At 40.6% G+C, this 24,220-nt stretch overlaps 1 protein-coding gene across 2 annotated transcripts in view; it reads left to right on the top strand.

The window, feature by feature from the left end:
* The window catches only part of KIAA1549L (KIAA1549 like), a 211,277-nt gene that overhangs the window by 150,928 nt on the left and 36,129 nt on the right, over positions 1–24,220 (top strand). For both annotated transcript variants that reach the window (XM_054028136.1, XM_054028135.1), the window contains 3 exons: positions 1,403–1,530; positions 16,712–16,890; positions 18,417–18,634. In XM_054028136.1, coding sequence (XP_053884111.1) covers positions 1,403–1,530; positions 16,712–16,890; positions 18,417–18,634 — 525 coding nt within the window. The remainder of the gene's footprint in view (positions 1–1,402; positions 1,531–16,711; positions 16,891–18,416; positions 18,635–24,220) is intronic.

The following is a 24,220-nucleotide window of genomic DNA, read 5'->3' as shown; positions in this document are numbered from 1 at the left end:
TATTTCTTATTGCTTCTTCTGTTTCCCCACTGAACTAGGATGGACTCTTACCCAACATTGATGTTTTTCTCGATTGTGGAATTGTGGCTTTTTGTTCATCTCATAAATTCTCTTCTTTAAGAACTCCTTATTTTCATTCACTTTTTTTCTGTCTAAATCTTTTTCACCCAGTCAATATCATTCATAATTTTCCTCACTTTTGAGAAATCAGCCCTCTTGAAGCACCAAGTATGTAGTTACTGGTTGGGCCTGTCCTCTGTTTGCCCAGAGTTTGTAATCAGGTCATGATTGCTTGTTCCTAGGCAACCACCTATGCAGAGAGGGAGGGAGAAAGGCTGGTAACATGGGCCACAATTTTTCACAAAGAATAAGTTTCAAGTCAGGAAGTTCCATGCCCCACGTACATCACAGCTTAATGGTTGTTGGGACAGGTCACTTGGGATGATCTGCGACTTACTTTATCACATGTAGCCTACCAAACCCCAGCTCCTTATTCAAACTCCATATTCAAAATGGAAGAGGGGAGAGAGAGGTGCCATTTGACAGCACATCATGCAGGAACAAAAGCTTTCGTTGGAGGACAGACTTATTTCAGATCATTCAGAACAAGCTGACAGTCGCAGGGCTGTATCACTTGGGGTGACCCAAGATGCACTTTGGTACAAACAGCCAATCAAAACCCTTCTTAAGCCCTGTATACTGTATGGAAGTGGAGATGTGACAGCAACCAGTCCAACCCCAGTTCCTTATTTGAGCATTTCTTTAATAAAGAATTAAGTAATTAGTAATATGATTGAATATGATAAAAAAATTAATCTGAAGAATTTTCTAAACATCTAATCTTACACTGATTTATTTTTAAATAATTTTGCCCTTTGAATAAGGAACGGGGAGTCACAACTAAAGAGCTGGTACGATGATTAAGGAACTGGGAATAAGGAACCAATTTCAGCCTTGTCTGACAAAACCCGTGAACCCAGATGCAGACTAAATTGGGGAATAGTGCTTGCAATGAATCTGTTTAGCCATGTTCATGAAATAATTGGCATTAAAAACTATCTGCTTTATTTGAACTGCTTAATGGATGCCAAACAAATGATGTCTTCTTTTACCTTTTGCATTATTTTCCTGTGTCTTTTTGGGCTTGTGCAGGAGAAATAAGCAATTCTGATTTCACTGAAATCCTCTTGAGGACTGAGCCTACATAAAAGTAATTTTTTAATATTGTAAGTGCATCTCTGCTTTCATTGTGTTTCTGTTGTGCGGCTTATTTCCTTTCTCTTTTGTGTACAAAATCAGACTTGAAAAGCCAATGATGCAAACTGTGCAAATGAAATAACCTTGAAATGAGGTTTATACAGATGAAACTTACAGTCTTCCTTGTTGCTATGGTTACTTACAGCAGGTCGCCTAGTCAGAATGGTTCTGTCATCAGCAACGAATCAGAAAAGCCCAGTTCAGGCAGAAGCTCTTCACAGAAAGTAATGGTACAGCAGAAAATGACAAAAGATGAGGGAAGAAAGAGAAATGGTGAGAAGTATTTCCTGATGAAAGACCTACTGTATGCCTGCAGTTACTTCCACAGAGATACCAACACAGAGACATGCCATGTTGAAATTCTCCTCCACCTTTGTCGTACACTTACTAGTCCTTCATGCATCTGTTCTTGTTTATAGCTTCTCTTTTTCTTCTGTGCTGTAATATGCTGTGCCTTCCCTAAAGCTGACATGGAACCATTTGATGTTTGCACAGTTCAATGGGCCTTCGTAAGCCTTACTGATTTTAGTAGCAAACCAATGAAATGAAATGTAGATCTGATAAAGTACATTCATCAGGTAACAGTTTTTTGTGAAAAGGTATGAGGCTTCGATGCTCTCTATTATCCTCCTTCCTTTTGGCTGTCTCTTTGCTAATGGGCTCAGTGACAGCTTTTCCTAGTACTAAGAGTCTGATGCTGCACTAGTCTTTGTTTACCAGTCCTTTGTGATGATGCTGATCTTGTGATTTAAAGTGTATAAGGTGTTGGATTTTAATACGTTTTGGATTTTAATTCCCTACTCTTTTTGCTTTTTTGCTTCTTCCTCTTCAGTTTTAGCCCTGGCCTTGTGAAGCCAGACTCTGGGTGAGACATAACAATTGCTTCTAGAGGGAGAGAATTAAAATACACGTGAGCCTGCTAAGGTTCTGTCACAGGCACAAGAAGATAATTCCTGCTTTGTTCAAGATATTGCAGGGAGGGAATGGGAAGCTGAAGCAAACAGAAAATCTTAATACAAATCTCTAACCCCTTCCTACTTCAGTAAATCAGTTGTGTAATCTCTTTGGTGCTTATGATACAAATAGCACACAATTATAACATCTCCCTGTGGTGATCCTTACATGTGATACAAAATGCGGTGTGGCTTAAATATCACCTGTTTAACAAAAACATAATACCATATACACAGATACATAGAACAATAGACAAACTCTATGTTCTGTATGGCAAAACTGTACCACATTTTTTATTCCTTCTGCAGTTTCTGTATATTTAGTAGCAGTGCATTCTACAGGGACTATAGTATTGATACAATTGAAACGTTCCCTTTTAAAATGACTTTATTATGCATGTCAGAAATCAATGTATAGAACACATTCATTTTCATTGTGTTGCATGCTCATACTGTTTGTATTATTTTCTGCTGACAAAGCTGTGACTTTACTAATAAGATCCCCTATCCAGCAATGACACCCTGTCAACTGCTCTTGGGGAAGGCTCTCTAGGGGTCCCAGCTTTCTCCTAACTGGTCCCCCTTCAATTCATCAAGATTAGACCACTCTATAACCTCTTAATTTAAACTAAGTCTATCAGCCCTTAAACTCCATGGCTTGCAGTCTTCTTTTGTCTTCCTTTCAGTTTCTCAGAGGCAGCCTGGAATGGGGCTGTTGCCCCTCTACTATCCAACGCCTTTCTGCCTCCCCTTCCCTCTCTGTTATCCCTCTTTTATAGCTGGGCTTGTTTTCTTTATTGGTCACAGCTGTGGGTGCATGTCTTCCTGACTGGCAATTCTGGCAGGTGCGTCGGGGTGTGGTCAGCCTGCAAGCAGAGAAGACTCTCCTCTCCCTTCTGCCCATGCTCAGTATGGGATTTGTAAACCCAGTTATACACCCATTCTGATGGACTCCTGCACCTGTATGTTGCTCCATTAAAGGCAATGAGGTCCTCCACTTGCATACTCCTAGGGCAATTCTGAGCCAAAAAATTAAAAATTCTGTGCACAATATTTTAAAATTCTGCATATTTTATTTGTCAAAATAACACAATATAATCATGTCAGTTTCAATAATTTTGGTAATTTATTTCAAAATATCTGTCAGCAAGTATGTCTATAACAATATAGACAAAACAAAAAGATTCAGGAAATGATTTTTTTGACAAATAGATTCCCTACTAGGCATATTAATACAGAACGTTGAGTAATTCATTTAAACTACAATACAGAAATGTATTTCCTGCACCCCTCAGAAGCAGTGCAAAGGATTGTGGGAGTTAGGGGTAATGGAGGAGCCGAGGGAGAGGGAAGGAGCCTGGAAGTGAGCCTGGATGGTTGTTGGGTGGGAGAAGTGTGGAACAGGTTTTTTTGATGGCAGGGGAAGGATTGTTTGAGAGTTGGGGAGCCTCCCCATGTAGACCCTGGTTGACCCCTAGCCTCTCCCATTCAGTGAAGCATGTCTGCCCTTGTCCCCATGTGTCCCTGCAGCCCCCTACCCCTTGTCCCCATGTGTCCCTGCAGTCCCCCCTCCCATTGAGACCCTGGCTCAATGCTGTTATCTCACTATCTCCTGTGCCCGTGCTGCAGTCTGTCCCCCCACTAGCCTTTCTGAACCCCAGTCTGTGACCCTCACCCAACAGCTCCATGTGCTCCGCTCTGTCCGTGCCATGGCTCCTCACCTTCCCCTGCTGTGAGGAACGCAGTCTCTTCCCCCACCCCCTCTGCCAGCTGGCTGCCCTCTCTTCTGATGCCAAGGCAGCCCTTGGTGGGCAAAAGGTGTAATTGCAGAGCCTCTCCAGCAGAATCTATATTCTGTGAAGAAAAAAAAATCTAGAGGGGACATGAATTCTGCATGTTCAGTGTTACATAGATTTCCCCCCGGAGTAACTTGCAGGACCAGTGCCAAATTATTTTACAGTCCATATAAAACAAGCTGTGTTAGACAACAATCTATCCATTTTTCTTAATGTCCTAATCATTTTCCTAATGTTTCAAATATTTCTTGTTTTATAGTACAAAAATGGTGGTGGTTTCCACAGTTAAATATTGTATTTCCAGGCTATGATTTTTTTCTACATGAGAGACCATTCAGTCAAACACAGCTTCATTTATTGTTCATTTATCTAGTCAAAAATATTGTAGTGGGGGTATTATATTTTGGTTTTCTTTAGAATGTTAGGTTTTAAATCATCAAAGAAAATCGGTAAGAACTTTCAGTTCTTTCTTAAACATTTGACTAATACTTAACATAATCTCTACTGATCAGAATTCTAGTGCATCGGCAGAATAGCTGTCTAAAGGAAACCTGCAATACTGTATATGACAATACATGCCTTTTATTTAAAATTTCCATTTGGGTGAATTTTAGCTTAACCATTATTAGCAAACAATGACTTTTTGCTTTTCAAACTGTACTGGAAAACTAATAGCTGCTGTATTCTCTTGTGTATTTGACACTCCTTTCTCCTGTCCTTCCAACACCACGCTCAGCTACCTAAGTTGATGCAAGGGAACTGTCTAGGGCTGAATCTTTTTCCATTAGGGTGCAGAGTAGCAATGGAGCTAATTTATAGCCACTATTACTGCAGTGCTAAAGTTGCAATAGCCATTGCTGCTTGTATGCCCCTGAACCTTCCACTCAGAGGCCATTGGCTAGTGGATCTATGTAGCAGAGGATCTACTGCCTGTAACTGTCCTAACAACTCTCTTGGCACGGGGAAACCACATGGCGTGCAGGCCCTTGCATGCCGGTATTGAACTACTTCCACTGTGTCTTAGGCAGTCTGTATTTGGGGAGCAGGGGCATGATTTTCCCCTACGTAAAATAATTCTGTTGATCAGAAATTATAAATTATTAATGAAGAGCCAGATCATATCCCCCGCTCTGTCAGTGCTCACATCACACCCTTCTGGAATGGAAAAGGGTTTCAGCAATCTTCAGAGGATGATCTCCCGCACTTCCCTGGACCCTGCAGAAAGTACTCCGGGGTTCTCCACGATGCACACATTGGGGGAGGAGGAGGTGGGGAGTGGGCAGTCAGAGGTATACAGATCATTCCCCCACCAGCTCTGTGGTCGGCATAACCCTTTTAATAGGGTTCCCTGATGCCACCCTAACAACACAGTTCCACAGAGGGAAGATGTTGGGGGTCATAGGTCAGGTATGGGAGGTACTGGGCCTCCCACTCATCACCTGCAATCCTGCAGAGTTTGGGGGCCAGCCCTACAGTGCTTTTTTTGTGGGGGAGGGGAATCTTCCCCTTCTGATAGAATAATTGGAGACAGATATCCATGAAGATTCCTTCCTATTTAGCCCCTCAGAAGGGGAAGATCATGCTCTAAAATGCCAGGTTTGGGTTATTGATATTACAGGCATATTATTTTTTCAATTTAAAAAAGCAAAGCAATAAGCCATCGTATTCTTCATGTAATGTTTGTCGTATTTCCCTGTGCTATGATTTCAGACATTGCTGTCATCTGTAGTAGTGTTTTTATTGCAAGACTTTATCTTTATCCAAGAAAATTAGCATAGGGATAATGTGTCAGCTATTTGTCCCTCCAGTTTAACAAAGGGGCTGTTTTTCTTTTAGACTGCTCCAGCTATGCAGCATGATTGTAGCCTGACACCCCTAATGTCCATGTTAGGAAAAGGAGCAGCATATTTTTTCCCCTGAAAATCAGCATCTTAAAATTGGAATGAATCCCTTGCTAGTCACATGGTTGATTTGGGAACTCCAGTTAGATTGGCTCATTAGTTGCCATAGTTACAAACCAATTTTAGATTCTGTTCCTCACTGAAACTCAGTTATACAGGAAAATGACAGCACTGGGTGTTTATTTAATAGATAAACTCTATTTGTCTTCTTTCAAAACCTACCCATAATTCATGCCTACAGTATTTCAGCACTGCAAGTGAACAAACAGCAAATATGAAATCAGGATATATAAAAAGTCTTGATTGAAGGAACTGATATTACGGAGGCTTCAGCAGGGACTCTATAGCCGAGGTGGTGTTGCAGTTTCTACAGAAAACTGGGCTAAAATCCCTCTTATTTTGGACTTTAATGATCAAACTCAACTTTTTGTAGGAAAGCTGAATTTTTTTCAGTCACTCATTGATGAAGAATTATTTTAAAAATGACCCTTTTTGAAATTTTGAACTTTATTCTATTTACTTTGAGTTCTTCTCACGTAAAAAAAAAAAGTAGCACAGGCTTCAGACTTCACCCAGCAAATCATCTTTACAATCTCTTGGACATAGTCTAGCTATTGGGACTGGAAATAACATTTAATAGCCTTTGCTCTAATTTGTCACAGCTGAATTAGTAAATGTGACACTCCATACAGATCAGGAGACTTAAGAAAAAGTGCCTATATATTTTCATAGGAGGAGGGGCAGGAGTGCAGGAAAAAACATGGGAATGGTAATACTCCCCAGTCTTCTCTACCAGAGAGACCAGCTCTGGTTTGGGAGGGTGGGGAGCGGATCCCTATACTCACATCCAGATCAGCTGAGCTGTTCCCTGGCTCATCATACTCCAGCCAATTAAGGTTTCATGGAGAACCTTAATTCTGGCATTTTCCTAACTTATGAGTGCTTGATTTTTGCAATTGTAGTGCTCATATAATATAGGTTTCCTTGTATGTAACTTCCTAGTTTTTTAAAAAAGCAAATTGAAAAAATAGAAATTCCATCATGTGGAATAATATTTACACCAACATAAAACACCAGCAGGGTTGGAACCTTTAGATTACCTGCCACATGGAGCAAAACAGAAGTAGTAGGTTATCATTCTCCATGTGGACCAGCATTAGAGCGGAATGAGACACTAGGCACAGACCCTTCTGCCCCTGTTCCCGCCCCTCATCCTTCCCTTTCTGCCCTGTCCCAGCCCTCTCTTTTCCTCCCGCAGCTTCACATGCCAGTTGCAGTCGCCTTGCCTAGCCAGTCCCAATCTCCCACCCTGGACTTCCTGTCTAAGTCCAATCTTCCCCTGCTGTTTACCAGCCTCCTTTCTCTTCCTCTCATGCCAGTCTTCTTTCTTCCCACCCACAGGCTATTTGCCCAGCCAGGCCCAGTGCCCCATTCCCAGGCTTCTCATCTGATCTGTGTCCCTTGTCCATTTCCCCCCTTTCCCAGTGGCTCCTTGTCCCAAACTCCATGCTCAGCTAGTTCAGATTTCTACTCCTTTCCCCCAAATTCCTCATCCAGTCTGTCTCCCTGACTCCCAGTTAGGATAATCAGATGTCCCGATTTTATAGGGACAGTCCCGATATTTGAGGCTTTGTCTTCTATGGGTGCCGATTACCCTCCACCCCCGTCCCAATTTTTCACACTTGCCCTCTGATCACCCTACTCCCAGTTAGTCTCCTGCTGCATGCCTCCAGGCTCCTGACCCCAACCTACTCCCTCTGCTGTCTCCCCCATCCATTTCAGCTCCGTGTTACCTCCGTGTTTGAGTTATGCTGCCTAGGTTCCAGCAGGGGGAGCACTGAGAGCTCTGGACACAGACTATCTGCTGCCTGACCAATGCCTAAGTGAGGACATCCTTTGTAAAACTTCTCTGCCCACTTTCCTGAGTGTTGTATTTCACGTGAAAGCCCCACAAATGGCAATATGTGGAGGCCATCTTGATGTAGAAAGAAATGTTATTTTTCAGTTGCTGGTTCTCTGGAAATGTTGCCTCAGAATATTCATACTACCAGCCTGTTGTCGTCTTTGCTTCTGCATTCCTCTCTTGGGCTCACCAGAAGGAACTGGGTGTGGCTGGGAACCACACAGACCGCCAAACGCTTGATACCATAAACTGGGGGTACTTGTATAGTCCCAATGGGCACTGTCTTTCTGGCAGATTCCTGAACTCAGCAGACCAGGGCCACATCCCACAAGGTTGAATATGCAGAGGGAACGTTCTTAAAGAGCCATATTTACTACTGTAAGTAAGCTTTCTTTCTCCCTCATGGGCATTTGATGTTTCATGATCCATTATGAGCGCCTCATCTTCCAAGCACAGAGGCTCCTCTTTCTTTTAAAAGAACTAGTCTCTCTCTAGCTTCACAGTGTACTGCCAGCAGGCAGAGCAGCTGAGAGAACAGATTCCATCCCCAACTCCCTAGTGTCTCACCTCCACTTGAAGAATCAGGAGGTTCCTCTGCATCTCTCCTCTATCCTGGGGGAGGAGATTTTTCCATAATATTTCCCCCTCCTTTTTGGCACCCCCCTGGTAGGGAGAGGATCAGTGGAGAACAGGAGTGTGCAAGATGTAGTGCTGGAGGAAAAAACCTGGAAATGTAGAAGGCCCAAAGGGGCTCCTGCACATGGCCCAGCTGCACAAAACTCACTGCCTCCCAATGTGGCTGCCAAGTTTTAAGCTGTCTGAGGCAAAAATTCAGTAACCTGAGCTGGCTTTGCAGAATCTCCAAGCCAGATCTCTGTCTGAATGCTCCAGACAGAGGTGAAACATGGCAGCAAGGTTTCAGTCCAACAGCACAATTGTGTCAGGCAAGCCTTAAGCTGCTTGGGGTAGAAATTTAGTTGCAGGAGATGACATTTTTGGAAGCAACAAACCAGATCTCCTTGGCTGTTTTTGCTCTTTGGTTCTCTGACTCCCACAAGTTTTGAAACAAAAAACACATTTAAAAAAAAATCCAGGTGGCTCAAATTCCCTGTATTTGGTTCCAGTTACTATTATATCTGGGCAGGCGGAAGATTCTGTTCATTGATCCTGTTTTCGTCTTAGTTCCTGTAGATGTGGGTTTGTGAAACGTGGCATAGTCTGCCATTTCCCCATTCTTTTACTACTCCTTCCGCTGCCTTTTCCTCAAGGAGTCAGCAGAGCAGTCTGGCTGTACAACCAGCCTGCTCTTCCCCTTGCTCCTCTCTCAAGGGTGAGACAATCCAGTCTTCCATTTTACCACTGCTTTCTCTGTTTTCTTCCCCCCAGGATGCAGCAGAGCAATCTAGCTCTTTCAACTAGCTTGTCAGTCTCAATGGATCTTCTGTTTAGACTCTGTTGGGTTAGCGTGGGCTTGACCCAGGCTGCATTTTTTACTACTCCAGCTGATTGCTTTTCTTCCCAGTGCAGCGAAGGACCCTATCCTTTACAGCCAGCCTACCTATATTCTACCAACGTAGCTGAAATCTGCAGACTGAGGTGTGATCTCCTTCCAGTTTCTGTTTGTTCCCAGATTGTCCTAATCAGCCATTTTACTGAGCATGACTGCAGCTTTCAGCTAAGTGACAAAGCTGAGAGTATCTGGTTGCTCACAGTTTAGGTCTGCCAAAGAGTAATCCAAATGGCTGTGATCCTGCACTAAAATGTCCTCAGTAAGGGAGGAGAATGCACCATTTTGTTGCCCAGCTGCAAAATCTCTTCAGCAAGCGTTTAAAGCTCACAAGCTTCAAGGATGACTGCTCGTGGCTGGCTCTCCTCTCCTCCCCACATCTTTTCAGCTCCTGCTTCTATATATAATGGCACAACAGAATGAGAACTAAATCACTGAGACCTCAAACAATTAATAGAAACGTAGTGGTCCAGATACCCACAATCTCTGATTACTACAGATGTCAGTGCAGCATTCCTGAACCCCTTCAGACTTCCTGACTAACAGCCCCTGAGGCTCTTGGCCTGGACCCTGAGGTATGTCTTCACAGTGAGTGACAGCCCATGGCAGTGAGTCTCAGAGCCCAGGTTGACAGACGTGAGCTTGCAATACTGTGCTAAAAATAGCTGTGGAGATGTGGCTTGGGCTGAAGCTCAGGCTCTGAAGTCTAGGGAGGGGGTCGGCTTCAGAGCCCGAGCCATAATGTCTACACAGCTATTTTTAGTGCTGTAGCCCGCGTGCAAGTCTCTCGACCCAGGCCCTGAGACTTGCTGCTGTGGGATGTGTAGATGCACCATGAGAGGCTTTGCTTTCTAGAGCATGAATATTCAGGAGGACTCATGGACTTCCTGCTCAGCTCTATAAACTGTCTGATAATCTGGGCATTTCAGGGGATATGGAGATCCTGGAATTCTTGGTGCTTTTGAAAAAGAGAAGGATCCAATTTTTTGCCTCTCAATCAGGGAGGATATTGGAGATGTTGAATACAGTATACTGAAGTTCTTTCTAGATGGGCTTTTGATTGTGTCTGAATCCTAGCTTCCCGAAGGTCCAAGTCTGTTAGCGCATTTCTTCCACTTCCAGCTCTTTTTGGCAATTTCCCAATTTCTTAAAGCTGTGTCTCTTTTCAGAGATGTTGTCAGGAAACTGGTAGAATGATTTGATGCTTCAGGTGACCTCTGAACCTTCTCTTTTGAATATATAGAGGAGTCTTCTCTGTGCTTTCTGTTAATTCTTTTCCTGTTAGTAATTATATTGTCTGGAGAATTAGTAAATTTGGGGGGCTGTCCATCTAGAATCCTTATGTGCAGTTTCCAGATGAGGTAATTATCAGGCTTGCCCCAGAATTTTCTATCCACCAAAATCATGTTTTTCACTTGATATAATCTATTTACTTGCTTTCCATAACTAGGAGAATTGTTGCACACTACAGAAGTGGTTGAAGCATTCAAATTCTGTTTACATAAACTAACCCTTGAAGAAAATTTTAGGATTAGTCTGGTGATCTATGAAAGAGTTCAAAGCATCATATCCATTATTTCCAGATGGATAAATTCAGGAGTTTGTCAGGACTACAGATTGGTCACAGAAGAGCCCCCTACTGAGAACTCATTCAGTCAGGCATGTGGCCACTTCGTGGGCAGATCAGCACAGGGCTTCATTCAAGCAATTTGTCACATGGCTACCTGGTTTTCAGTGCATTCTTTTATCCATCACTCTAAAACAGATGTTATCTTTGACTGACTTGACTTTCGGAAGAAAGTTTCTCCTCTCTTTCCCTGGGTTTTTCTTCATTAGAACTCTTCACATGGTGTGGGAAGAAGAAAAACAAATCACCCCAATCAAACAAAACATGTAACAGTCCTCAAATAAGAACTGATTACCTCTCAATTTTCTTTTTGTTCTAAGTTTCTGTTCTGATTGTATGGGAAATATTTCAGTCCTTCCTTTCCCCCCAGTTTATGCAGCATTCCCGCAGGGGAAAAGAGAGATCTTGGGATTCCCTCACATTGGGATCTTGTGCTGGCCTAAGTGTTCATTTCCCCTTTTTGTGTTAAGAAGAGAGAAAACAAAGTATCCTGCTTGGATACTAATCGTTCGTCATGTTCATTAGTCAGAAATCTACAATTTGTCTTCTCAGCTTGGGTAGCTGCTTGGGGAACTAGTGAGTAGAACTAGGCAACTAACTGATTTTTTTGGGTTTGGTGGCTGAGCCAGAAAAATACTAAAAAAAAAAAAACCCGTAGCTTTGGGTTGAGCTGAAGACAACAATTATTTTATTTTTCTTGGTGAAATGAAAATCTCATTTTGTTTCACTTTGCGGTGGCTTTTACTCTTTTTTTCATGTTGGGTTTTAAAAATATAACAATTTCATTTTGAAAATACCAAAATCAAGTGTTTTGACTCTTTGGAATTTGTCTTCCTTCATTTTTATTCACCTGAAACTATTTGCCAGATTTGACCCAAGTTTGCAAACAATTCAGTTTGACCAAAAATGCGGGAGGAATCAACTATCCATGGGGTGGGGTCAGACTCTCCCATCTCTACTACAGAGATGATGGGTTAGCTCCACCTTCAGGGGCTGCATTTTGAAACTAGAGTGAAAGGGTTTTTAAAAAAAGAGAGCTTCCATGCTTGGAAGATGAGAAGAAAGAACCCAGTTGTAATGGATCATGGAGCACTAGGTGCCAACTTCAGAGAAGGAAAAATTACAGGTAGGTAAGTATATGTAACCTTTCTTTCTGCCCCCACAAATTTACACTGGTCGGTATTTGTTTTAATCTGGAAAGAGGGACAGAATAATCAATATTTTTTTAAATTCATGTTCATTTGGTTAAAAACAACAAAATAAAAGTATTGCTTTAGATATGGGTTGTTGCAAGTTTTCCCCCCTTTCAGGCACTAATTATAATTAAAGTCCCCCTTTTGAGTGACTATTAAGATTAAAATATAATCCAAATGTTCTTTGTGTTCTGTAATCCTCACATCCTCTCCCCCAACCACATGTTCAGAGACAAAATGAATGTGCTGAACCACGTTGTATACATGCAGATGAAGTAGCCCTCAAAGACTTGTAGTTTTCTATGTGATCTTCCATTGGTTGGATTACTGATAATGACATGATGAGTTGTGATTAATCAGATTCTGAGCACTCTTCTTGAATTCACTGAGAAAGACAAAAGAGAGGAAATGTGAAAGTGCCACAGTGCTTGCTTGCAGTTCACTGCCTATCTAAATTACACCAGATTACTAAAATCTATAGATTTCATCCCTATTTTATCACTTACCCGGCAATGAAAAGAAATGCAACAGAAAAAGCCACATTCATGATTCAAATGACACTTAATAGAGAAATGTTAAGTTAGGGTGGAAAAAACATTCAGTTTCTGGTCCAATTTGATTAGAGTTAATTAGGGCTGTTGATTAATCGCATTTAACTCATGTGATTAACTGAAAAAAATTAATCACAATTAAAAAAATTACGGTAACCATGATTAATCGCAGTTTTAATCACATTGTTAAACAATAGAATACCAATTGAAATTTATTAAATATTTTTGGATTTTTTCTACATTTTCAAATATATTGATCTCAATTACAACACAGAATACAAAGTGTACACTGCTCACTGTGTATTATTTTTTATTACAAATATTTGCATTGTAAAAATGATAAAAGAAACAGTATTATTCAATTAACCTTTTACAAGTATTGTAGTGCAATCTCTTTATTGTGAAAGTGCAATTTACCAATATAGGGTTTTTTTGTTACATAGCTGCACTCAAAAAAAAAAACCCCCAAAAAACAATGGGAGAATTGACTCTCTCTCAAAAAAACCCAACAACAATGGGAGAATTGTATGTCGCCTACTCTGTTTTACCCGCATTCTGCCATATATTTCATGTTATAGCAGTCTCGGATGATGACCTTGTTCATTTTAAGAACACTTTCACTGCAGATTTGACAAACCACAAAGAAGGTACCAATGTGAGATTTCTAAAAATAGCTACAGCACTCGACCCAAGGTTTGAGAATCTGAACTGCCTTCGAAAATCTGAGAGGGACAAGGTGTGGAGCATGCTTTCAGATGTCTTAAAAGAACAACACTCTGCTGCAGAAACTATAGAACCCGAACCACCAAAAAAGAAAATCTACTTTCTGCTGGTGGCATCTGACTCAGATAATGAAAATGAAAATGCGTCGGTCCTCACTGCTTTGGATTGTTATCGATCAGAACCCATTATCATACATGTCCTCTGGAATGGTGGTTGAAGCATGAAGGGACATATGAATCTTTAGTGTATCTGGCATGTAAATATCTTGCAATGCTGGCTACAACAGTGCCATAAGAACACCTGTTCTCATTTTCAGGTGATGTGAACAAGAAGTGGGCAACATTATCTCCTGCAAATGTAAACAAACTTGTTTGTCTGAGCGATTGGCTGAAAAAGAAGTAGGACTGATTGGACTTTGTAGGCTCTAAAGTTTTACATTGTTTTATTTTTGAATGCAGTTATTTTTTGTGCATAATTCTACATGTGTACGTTCATCTTTCATGATAAAGAGATTGCACTACGGTACTTGTATTAGGTGAATTGAAAAATACTATTTCTTTTGTTTTTTACAGTGCAAATATTTGTAATCAAAAATAAATATAGAGTGAGCACTGTACACTTTGTATTTTGTGTTGTAATTGAAATAAATGTATTTGAAAATGTAGAAAACATCAAAAATATTTAAATAAATGGTATTCTATTATTGTTTAACAATGCAATTAATTGTACGATTAATTTTTTAATTGCACAATTAATCACGATTAATGTTGTATCGCTTAACAGCCCTAGAGTTAATTTATCCATACTAATAGCACTATGCTAGATGCTGAAGATGGACTTTACTACTCTTAGAGACGATGGTATTTTTGCTTTGTGCTAATACAAAACAACAAAAGTAGCTGTCCTTTGATTCTCTGTACTCATCCTTTCTTTTTTCATTGAATAAATGTGTCCAATACCCAAACAAATAGGGGATAAATAAGTCTAAGTCCAGATCCTGCAATGAGTTCTGTGCAGCCAGATGAATGCTGATGCTGAGCCATTTTGAAGCCAGTTGTAGTCTGTGTGGCTGCTGGATTTTGTCCGCATGGACTTCATTGCAGGATTGAGACCTTAATTAACAAGTACAACACTTCCAGCTAAGACATTTTCCTATATTATTGGCCTGAACAGTGTAGACTGGATCAAACTGTTAAAAAGCAGCCATTACAAAACCATATTTGAGCCTGGTTGGAACTAACTTTTGAAAATGGTTTCAGAACAGTTTGGTCCAGTCAATGCTGGCCAGTCAACCCACGTCTAAAACTTGTTTAGCAGGAATTGTGTTTAAATAAAGTTCAGACTTGTTTTCAATCTCTGTTCATGGCCCAGTGCAGACAAGGCCTATATGATGCAGGTGAGGGAGTTACTACCATATTTTGTATCTCTGTACATGTATGTTACTGGGATACTATCCAAGTTTAGGTCAGTCATGACCATCTTGACAGCCTTTCAATTGTGTATGTAAAATAAAACTCTGGTCTTGGTACAATATTTGGTACCGCTATCCATTTCACAAAAACCACCATCAAAAAGCCAATGAACTAATTTTTCTCCCTTAGAGGCAGTCTCTCCACAGTTGAAGCAACTTGTTATGGCAGCATGTAGGTAGCTTGCACTTAAGTAGTATTGTAACTGTTCTTTGACTAAACAGCAGTTTATATTGCTATTTAGCTAAAAAACCCATATTCCAAAGCTGTTTAATCACATGCCATTCACAAGCATTAAGCAATTAAAAATACCTGGGGGGGAAAAGTGTCTGGACTTAATAATCATTTAAAAATGTTCTCCTATTAGGTAGTCCTGTATGATATGGAAGCTTTAAATTGTTCATCTAATACTCCTACCGTAAAATTCTGTCCCTATTGAAACCAGTGGGAATTTTGCCATTGGCATCACTGAGCCAGGTTTTCACCCCATTTACTAATAAGAGTCTTCGGAATTCATAGCACTGTGCTTTACTACCCTCTGTAAAAGTCTGAGAGGAGTTCCCAGTAGACTAAAATAAAGACCATTTTATCTAAGCAATTTCACAAATCCTGAGGGACATTATTTAGTGACAGCATGATATAACCTGTATTTTTTAACAGTTCAAATCATGTCAACTCAGCCTACTGTGAATACACAGAGAAAGATGAATAAGCTTATACAGTGGGTTCATATTTTATGTAACTTCTATCAAACATTTTTACCAAACTATCTATCTTAGTTGTTTAAACAGGGCTAATCTATCTCTTGCTGAGTTGCCTTCAGTGCATTATAATTCTTTCAGTGATTAAAGATTAAACAGAATATATTTTCAGAGGAAGTAATATAGAGCATACCACTCTGCTCTTTAATGGAAGCTGATTTCTACTCCTGTCACAAACGGATGGAATACATTTTTTTCTTTCATAGCACAATTATATAAGGAGGGATCTCTGCAGAATTTGCCCTCATGCCTTACAGGAAACTTTTTAAAAACAAAGATAAAGAGGCTTCAAAAACTTATAATGGGATGCCCTCTTTCCAACATAAATTAGGGGGGAATGGCCAATTTGTTTTTTTTAAAGGCTCCCCTTTTAAGCAGAGATTTACAAATAGAGGATTGACTGTGCCTTTTAATTGTAAACATTCAGAGTTGTTTTACATTAGTAGTCTTTTCCTTTCTGGTCACAAATTCTGACAAACTTTATGAAATGACTGGAGGTGCTATTTTTCTAATGCAAAAGATTACATCAGCTGGGGAACTAGCAGTTACTTGTGCACACTTGCACACTCAACACTGTGCTTCATTTTAACAGCTTTCGTAGTAATAGTCTTTACAGTCCTTGCTAAAATCAGTGGTTTTATTTTCAGATTGACACAAAGTGCTAATGTGGGATTCTGCTGGATACTTCTATACATGTCGTGGCATTTGAAAACTCACACGCAATCTTCTTTTGTATAAAGTATATGGAAGGATGTGCTTTTTGTCCTCCATTATCATTTTCCTACAATTTGTTCTACATCAATCTTTTTTCTAATTTTCCTTCCATGTTATAGTTGAAAATCAATCTTCCACTTTTAGGAGAGTATGTTCAGAAACAATCCCTTAGAAGAAAGTTTCTCATCCATCTAAAATCTAACTGGAGTTCTTCCAGTATGGAAGTCTTCAGGGTCTACTTCTCTAGTGTATTGAGCACCTCAGTATTAATCTATTGCATGTGTTCACTTAGTTGTCACGTGAACCTGTAGTAAACCTATTGAGAGCATATGCTCAATAAACGTAATATGCTTTAGTACCCCTTAGTGATGAAGAGGAGGGAGGCATTCTCTTTGAGAACATCGCCAAGTCTGCCATTGATCCCTTTGACACATCTTCTGGATCTGTACAGCTGATTGCTATCAAACCTGTAGCATTGCCTCCCGCTCACCCTGCATCAGACAGGAGCCAGGAATCTGCTATCATTAATGGAGAGGTAAGAGTAATCAGACAGTGTTTCACCTGCTGGTTTCTTGCTTATATGTGGAGGCATACATTGTGATAGGACCTTAGGTTGATGCATTGAAGAGAGAGAGGAGAAATGTTAGAAGCCTTTCACCCTTTGTGTGGCCTATGTAAAATCCTGTCACAAATGCCGTCTCTGTGGTCAGGACCCACGCTTTCCTAACATACCTGTAGATGCATGGTGCTCTGAAGGAGGCAACCTATCTAGGTACTTTTATAGCCCTCATCCCTGTTGTGTTTGAACACCTGACAATCATTAAGGGATTTGATCTTCCCAGCACCCCATTTTAGAAAATAGGGAACTGAGGCAAAGGGTAGATTAAGACATACTTTTTCAGGTTCACACAGGAAGTTCGAGTCTGAGCAGGGAGTTGAACCTAGATCTCAGAAGTCCCATCTTAGTGCCCTGTTGCTAACTAGAGTATCCTTCCTGCTCACAGTGGGATGGGGAGAAAGCAGGTCCATTCCTTTGCTCTGTTTGTGTGCTGGCTTGCACATTAGGCACAACTGCTCCCAAGGTCCCCATAGAATGATGTGGGTCTGCACTGGGATCTAATGGGGTCATTGACCAAATGCCGCATCTTGGCTCTGAGACTTACCCGGTATATTATTTTACAAATATTTTTATTTAGATTTTGTTCTAGAACAAAGTGCTTTATAAGGGGACTGGAGGAATTTATATGCCGAATGTGGAGGGAAGGCTTCTTATTTGCTCCTCCATGCTGCACACTTATGTAAAGGCTAACCAGGATATTGCCCTGTACTCTTTATTGGACAAAATCAACACTTTAAACTGCTAGCCAGTTAGAAACACGGTAAAAGACAGCGTAGTCAAGCTACCCGTGTGAGACCAGATTAGGGCATTATATCATGTTCTGGTTTTGTGCTTGTATTTTAAGCCCTAACACGTCACAATTGTCACTTTATATCCAGAGTCATGGCATGCACAGTATTCAATGCCTATTTTTCTGCCAAGAACTGTGAGCTGTGTATCATCAGAGCAAGACCTAGGAACATACAAATGCTATTTCCTTACATACTCACAGATATGATGGAGTTCTTAAGGAGATCATAGAATTTGACGTTTTAGCTACAAACAGTATATAAAGTAGACATTTTTTTACACAGTCAACTTTGGGGCAGAAGTGAAATTTGTTCAAATATACAAAATACTGCCCCCAGGCCTCCCTAAAAATAAACATTGTTTGGGTCAAGAAGATGGTTGGCTGACATCAGTTCTCTTCTTCTGTGGCTGTGAATTGAGTCACTACTATGATGTACTTAGTTCCAGGGGACTAAAATGTGTTTAATCATCTGCAAGTCATACAAAATACAATGACTCTGTCACTTGCACTTCCCTAGTGCTGACAGATGGCATGGTGTGGTGCAAGAGGCGCTCTGCAAAGCAAAGCGCTGCACATCAAATACACTTTTAAAATGTAATTGAGAAATCATCAGTATGGCACAGTCATCTGAAATTCATTCACCTTCCATTAGGTAAACAAAGCCTTGAAGCAGAAGTCCGATATAGAGCACTATCGCAACAAGCTGCGCTTGAAAGCCAAGAGAAAAGGATACTATGATTTCCCCCAGATTGACAACAACAGAGGACTGACAGAAAGAAAAAAGATATACGAGAAAGCACAAAAGGAAATAGACCATGTTTTGGAACCAGAGGCAGATGTATCTTCTCCATTTGCAGAGCCTAAGAACAGGTGAGATGTTTTTGTTTTTTATTTACATCTAGAAAGTAGGTATTCCCCCAGGGCTGAAGGGCAGAAGACTCATCTGAAGTGCAAACGTCCATCACTGATGATGAAAATGTGTATTACATACAAATGTTTAATCTGTTCAGTGCTTCCTATTTCATGAAGAAAATTGATGTTGCCCAAGATTATTTCTGAATGTTTCACATTTAGTAAAACCATAACATGGTTACAGAAGAATAAGTGGAAAGAGAACAAAATTACTTGAAGGCTGCATGGTTCCAGGTCTTTTGTGAGCCATTTTTAAAGTGATCCAAGCTGAAAATGTACTAAGGTTATTATTCAAAAGACTGATTATTCTAGAAATGGACTTGAGCCAGAAATTTGCATTTGACTCCGATCTTCTGCAAAGTGCAGGAGTGATCCAATCTATCATTTTGTTCTAGGCATACCTGTAATTATTTCCAGAGCTGGATCTAAGATACAGGTAACTTAGACCCAGCAAATTAGAACATGTCACCGTTATGTCTGTTGATTTCAGTATCTCCTTCAGCAGTTAATGGTGACCACTTTCTACGGTGCTTTCTTCACTTCATTGCTCTGTGATCTTGGGTAGGTCATTTAATCTTTGACATAATTTACTCATCTCTAAAATGAGTAAGGATATTGTGAGACATCATCAATATTTGTGTGGCACTTTATGGCCCTTGGAGGCAATATATAAATGGAGAGCGTTCATTCTTGGACACAGAGATGTACTAGTGGAGGAGAGTGCAAAGAGCCCCATCTATACGCATTGCACAGCGGCTGGCCATACTTGCAGGCTCTGGTCTGCACTAAGTTCCCCCATTAGTGTCCCTGGAGCACAAGTTGCCTTACAAAGCGAGGAGGTCATGCCAAGCCCACCCCTCACCAACTAGTAGAGCCGGCCTTGTTGGGAGTGGCAGCACAATCGGCATGCTCCCGCATTGCACAGGTGAGAGAGATTGTAGCAAGGATTCTAAAGGAGCTTGTCTTGGAATATAAGTAATAGCTGTAGACAAATGAGCTTGTTTATGTGAGGGCCCTGAGAGAGTGGGAAGTGAAGTTTGAGAACCCTTGTTCCAGGGGTTTACTGCTAGGTCAATGAAGAAAAAAGATTCTGATTAAATTGTATCTAGTGTCCTTGCTGAAGGGTCTGGGGCATCAGTTCCTTGAACAGGAATTCAGTGTGGGAGGAATACATTGTTACATATGCATAGAAAAGGTAAGATATTGAATGTGAATATTAGCATTTTACAGTAATCCTATTTTTATTAGCACAGTCTGTCCTGAGAATATAAATGAGGCCTTAGAAACATGAATATTAATGTGAACAATACAAACAATGCAGTACTGAAGCCATATTTTGGATATTTATGATGTACCCTAAGTGGTGTGGGGAAACGTTTAGAACATTATATATGAAGCTTTAATATTAACCATCTGCTCTTTGCTGACAGATCCTGGAATATTTTTGTTTTTCTAAGTATGCTTTCTAATGAATTGTGTAAACCAATGGGTAAGCTATTTTAGACAAAGTTCATTGTTATGAAAAACTGCATCAAGGCAAGTACTCTGAACTGTCAAGGAATGATCTCTCTGCCTTCTGGGGCTGAGCCATTAAATGTTAATTGTACAAACACTAGAGATACTTGCTGAGTAGACCTGGGCTATGGGAACTAAAAACAAAGGGATCATTCCCTGATGCACTTTCTGTAAAGATGTCAGGCATTTTCAAAATTTGGGAATTTTTGTTGCCTGTCAGAAAAACTTACTGTTTCTTGCAAACAACCAGTTTTATGGTCCCCATACCAACATCTAGAATGACAGATTTGCTGTAGATACCTAACTTGATATGCTGCAGGACATTTTCCAGCTTCAGGCATTTTTTTAAACAGAATATAAGATAGCCAAAGTGACACATTATTGGATGAATACAGTAACGTGATATTGCAATGTAGTGCAACTCTCTGAGAGATGAACTGATATAATAGAATTTTTATAATAAAAACAATCACTCTTACAGCAGTCTAGTTTAGCATAAGACTAATACAGCTTGCTTTGTATCATTGTCCAGATATTGATATGCAATTAAAAACCTATATCTTAAAATAGTTCACATTTTTAAAGATAAGATACTGTAGAAGTAGGTAAAAGAATAAAGATTTCACAGTTCCTGGAGAAAATGGCATGTTTCCCTCTTGTTCCACTGGTATAGCTACCATTAATATTAATTGTATGTATGTCACTTCCAAAATGTTATGGGAGGAAAAAATAAATTAAATGCATTCTTCAGGCTGACCTTTATATATTCAGATTTGTGAAAAACAGCATTTTAAAAATTGTTTACAAAACACCATCACTAAATAATTTGGTTTGTACAAGAACCAACAACCCATGTTCTCAGTTGCTTTGAGCATTCTGTGCATCTAATTCATGCTTCAAAATGCTGCAGTTGTGTTCCCAGAAGACACACACCAGGTGATTGCCAGTTGTTAATGTTGATACCTCCCTTCTCATTAGTGAATCTTCCTTAAATCAGCTAATTGGCAATCTCAGGGCAATTTTTAAAAACCTTGCTGATCGCATGCATGGTTCTCAGTTTTTCCCTGCGTGGTGTGTAATCAGGTCAAGGGTGTGCATTTATTAGAGCACTAAATGTGTGAATCTTTTAGAAAATGTGTCCCTAACTATATAAGCAGGAGGAAATATTTGTTGTCCTTCTGAAAGAAACACATGTAATTCTAAATGTCTTTAATTTAGGAACATAAGAATTCCCATATTAGATCAGATCCATGGTCCATCTGGTCCCATATCCTGTCTCTGGCCGCGGCCAGCACCAGAGCCTTCAGAAGAAGGTGGATAAACCCCCATAATAAACAACTGTCTAATAATATCTCTATTGGGAAAGTTTTTTCCTAATCCACTATTGAGACCTGATTCAGCAAGGGACTTGGAATTTTCAGAAGTGTCTGAGCAATTTAAGAGCACAAGTGACTTTTAGTGGGACTTGTGCTCCTAAATCCCTTAGGCACTTCTGAAAATTCCAAGAGCTTTGCAGAATCAGGACTCAATAGTGGGTTAGGAAGGAACTTCTCCTAAGTTATAGGTGCATTTGAAAATCCCACCCTTACACTGAAGCATGTGTTTCAGCGCTTTGTTGAATCAGGGCCTTAGGCTTGATAGTTAATATACTTTAAATATTTTATCCTACCTAGTCTTACTACTCAGGCAAATGTCCAGTGCTTTTTGAATTCTCCTAATCTATTTGATTCAAGTATACATTGTGGTGGTAAGTTCCATGGACTAATTCCTCATCGTGTAAATGAGTGTTTCCTTTTATCAAGTATGTCCTTTAAATGTGTTGTCTCTTAGTTTCCTTGACTGTCCCCTTGTTCTTGTAGCATATAAAAGGGTAAATAGCAGTACTTGATTGGACTCTGTGCCACTCTCTATTTCATATCTCTCTCCTGTGTGGCTCTATCCGAAGTAGTTCTGATCTTTTCAATCTCTCTAACACTGAAGTCTTTCCATGCCTCTAATTTTTGTTGATTTTTTCATATATGGCTATTTTCAAGTCAAGACAGTTACTTTTAAGACAAAACGGTTAAGGTCATTCATGGTTTATCTTTACCGTACTAAAAACTGTTGTCTGCCATAAAGCCCTCAGCTCCATCTATGATGCCAGCCTTTTTTGCCCTTTAGTCAAATCTCACCACAAAAACCTTCACACTTTCTACCATGCCGTCCCTTATTTATTGGGAGGAGATCCCCAGTAACCAATCATTCCAGTAACCTCCTTCAGATCTGTCAAAACTCACGTCTCCTCTGATGCCCTCGAAACACTTGACAATGGCTAGGCAGCTGGAGTGCTTTAACTGCTGCTTATTACATTTATAATTGTGTGTGTCTCTCTCTCTCTCTCTCTCTCTCACTGGTTGGGGTGGGCCAGGGTTCTGAGGTGGGACTGAGCATTCTCTCTCTTTCTCAGATGCGTGGCTATCTAGTTCTTGCTCATGTGCTCAAAGTCTAACTGATTGTCATACGGGTCAGGAATAATTTCCCCCCAGGTCTGATTGGCAGTGACCTTGGGGTTTTTTCACCTTCCTCTACGGTGTGTGCGAGTGGGTCATTTGATGAGATTATCTGAATATATCTCAATCAGTTCCCTACCATTGCAGAGGCCTCAGGCATTGTTGCACCTTGGTCCCTCCTGTTCTCTCCCTGTGGCAAATAATAATTTAGGCTCCTGTGGGCTGTAATCATAGAATCATAGAATCATAGAATATCAGGGTTGGAAGGGACCTCAGGAGGTCATCTAGTCCAACCCCCTGCTCAAAGCAGAACCAATTCCCAACTAAATCATCCCAGCCAGGGCTTTGTCAAGCCTGACCTTAAAAATTTCTAAGGAAGGAGATTCCACCACCTCCCTAGGGTAACCCATTCCAGTGCTTCACCACCCTCCTAGTGAAAAAGTTTTTCCTAATATCCAACCTAAACCTCCCCCACTGCAACTTGAGAGCATTACTCCTTGTTCTGTCTTCTGGTACCACTGAGAATAGTCTAGATCCATCTTCTTTGGAACCCCCTTTCAGGTAGTTGAAAACAGCTATCAAATCCCCCCTCATTCTTCTCTTCTGCAGACTAAACAAGCCCAGTTCCCTCAGCCTCTCCTCATAAGTCATGTGCTCCAGCACCCTAATCATTTTTGTTGCCCTCCGCTGGACTCTTTCCAATTTTTCCACATCCTTCTTGTAGTGTGGGGCCCAAAACTGTACACAGTACTCCAGATGAGGCCTCACCAATGTCGAATAGAGGAGAATGATCACGTCCCTCGAGCTGCTGGCAATGCCCCTACTTATACAGCCCAAAATGCTGTTAGCCTTCTTGGCAACAAGGGCACACTGTCGACTCATATCCAGCTTCTCGTCCACTGTAACCCTTAGGTCCTTTTCTGCAGAACTGCTGCCTAGCCATTCGGTCCCTAGTCTGTAACAGTGAATGGGATTCTTCCATCCTAAGTGCAGGACTCTGCACTTGTCTTTGTTGAACCTCATCAGGTTTCTTTTGGCCCAATCCTCTAATTTGTCTAGGTCCCTCTGTATCCTATCCCTACCCTCCAGCGTATCTACCACTCCTCCCAGTTTAGTGTCATCTGCAAACAGGGCCGGCTTTAGGAAGTGCGGGGCCCAATTCGAACAGTTTCGATGGGGCCCCAGCAGGGATGACTAAAAAAAAAAGCCACTTAAAAAGAACCCTTTCATTTCTTCCATGTATTATTTACTTTCCATGACTATATAAATAATAACAAAATTATATATTAATTAGCTGATTTTCACTTTCATATTAGGAAAATAATTCATGTTTTGATAGTTGTACAACTGATTTTCTTCAATAATGTTTATTTTATTAAAATTTATAAAATATTTCCTTATTAATATAAAATTGTGCCCTTCTCCTCCCCCCCCCAGCGCCTCCCGGCCCACGGAAACAGCTGTGGGACGAAAAGGAAGGTTTGGGGGTGGGGGGTGACATAGGGTGACTAGATCACAGCAGTAAAATAGGACCCGACCC

This window comes from Malaclemys terrapin, chromosome 4 (genome assembly GCF_027887155.1).
Source record: "Malaclemys terrapin pileata isolate rMalTer1 chromosome 4, rMalTer1.hap1, whole genome shotgun sequence".
NCBI lineage: Eukaryota > Metazoa > Chordata > Testudines > Emydidae > Malaclemys > Malaclemys terrapin.
Note: the sequence above shows the minus strand (reverse complement) of the source record. Positions and strands in the feature narration are given on the sequence as shown.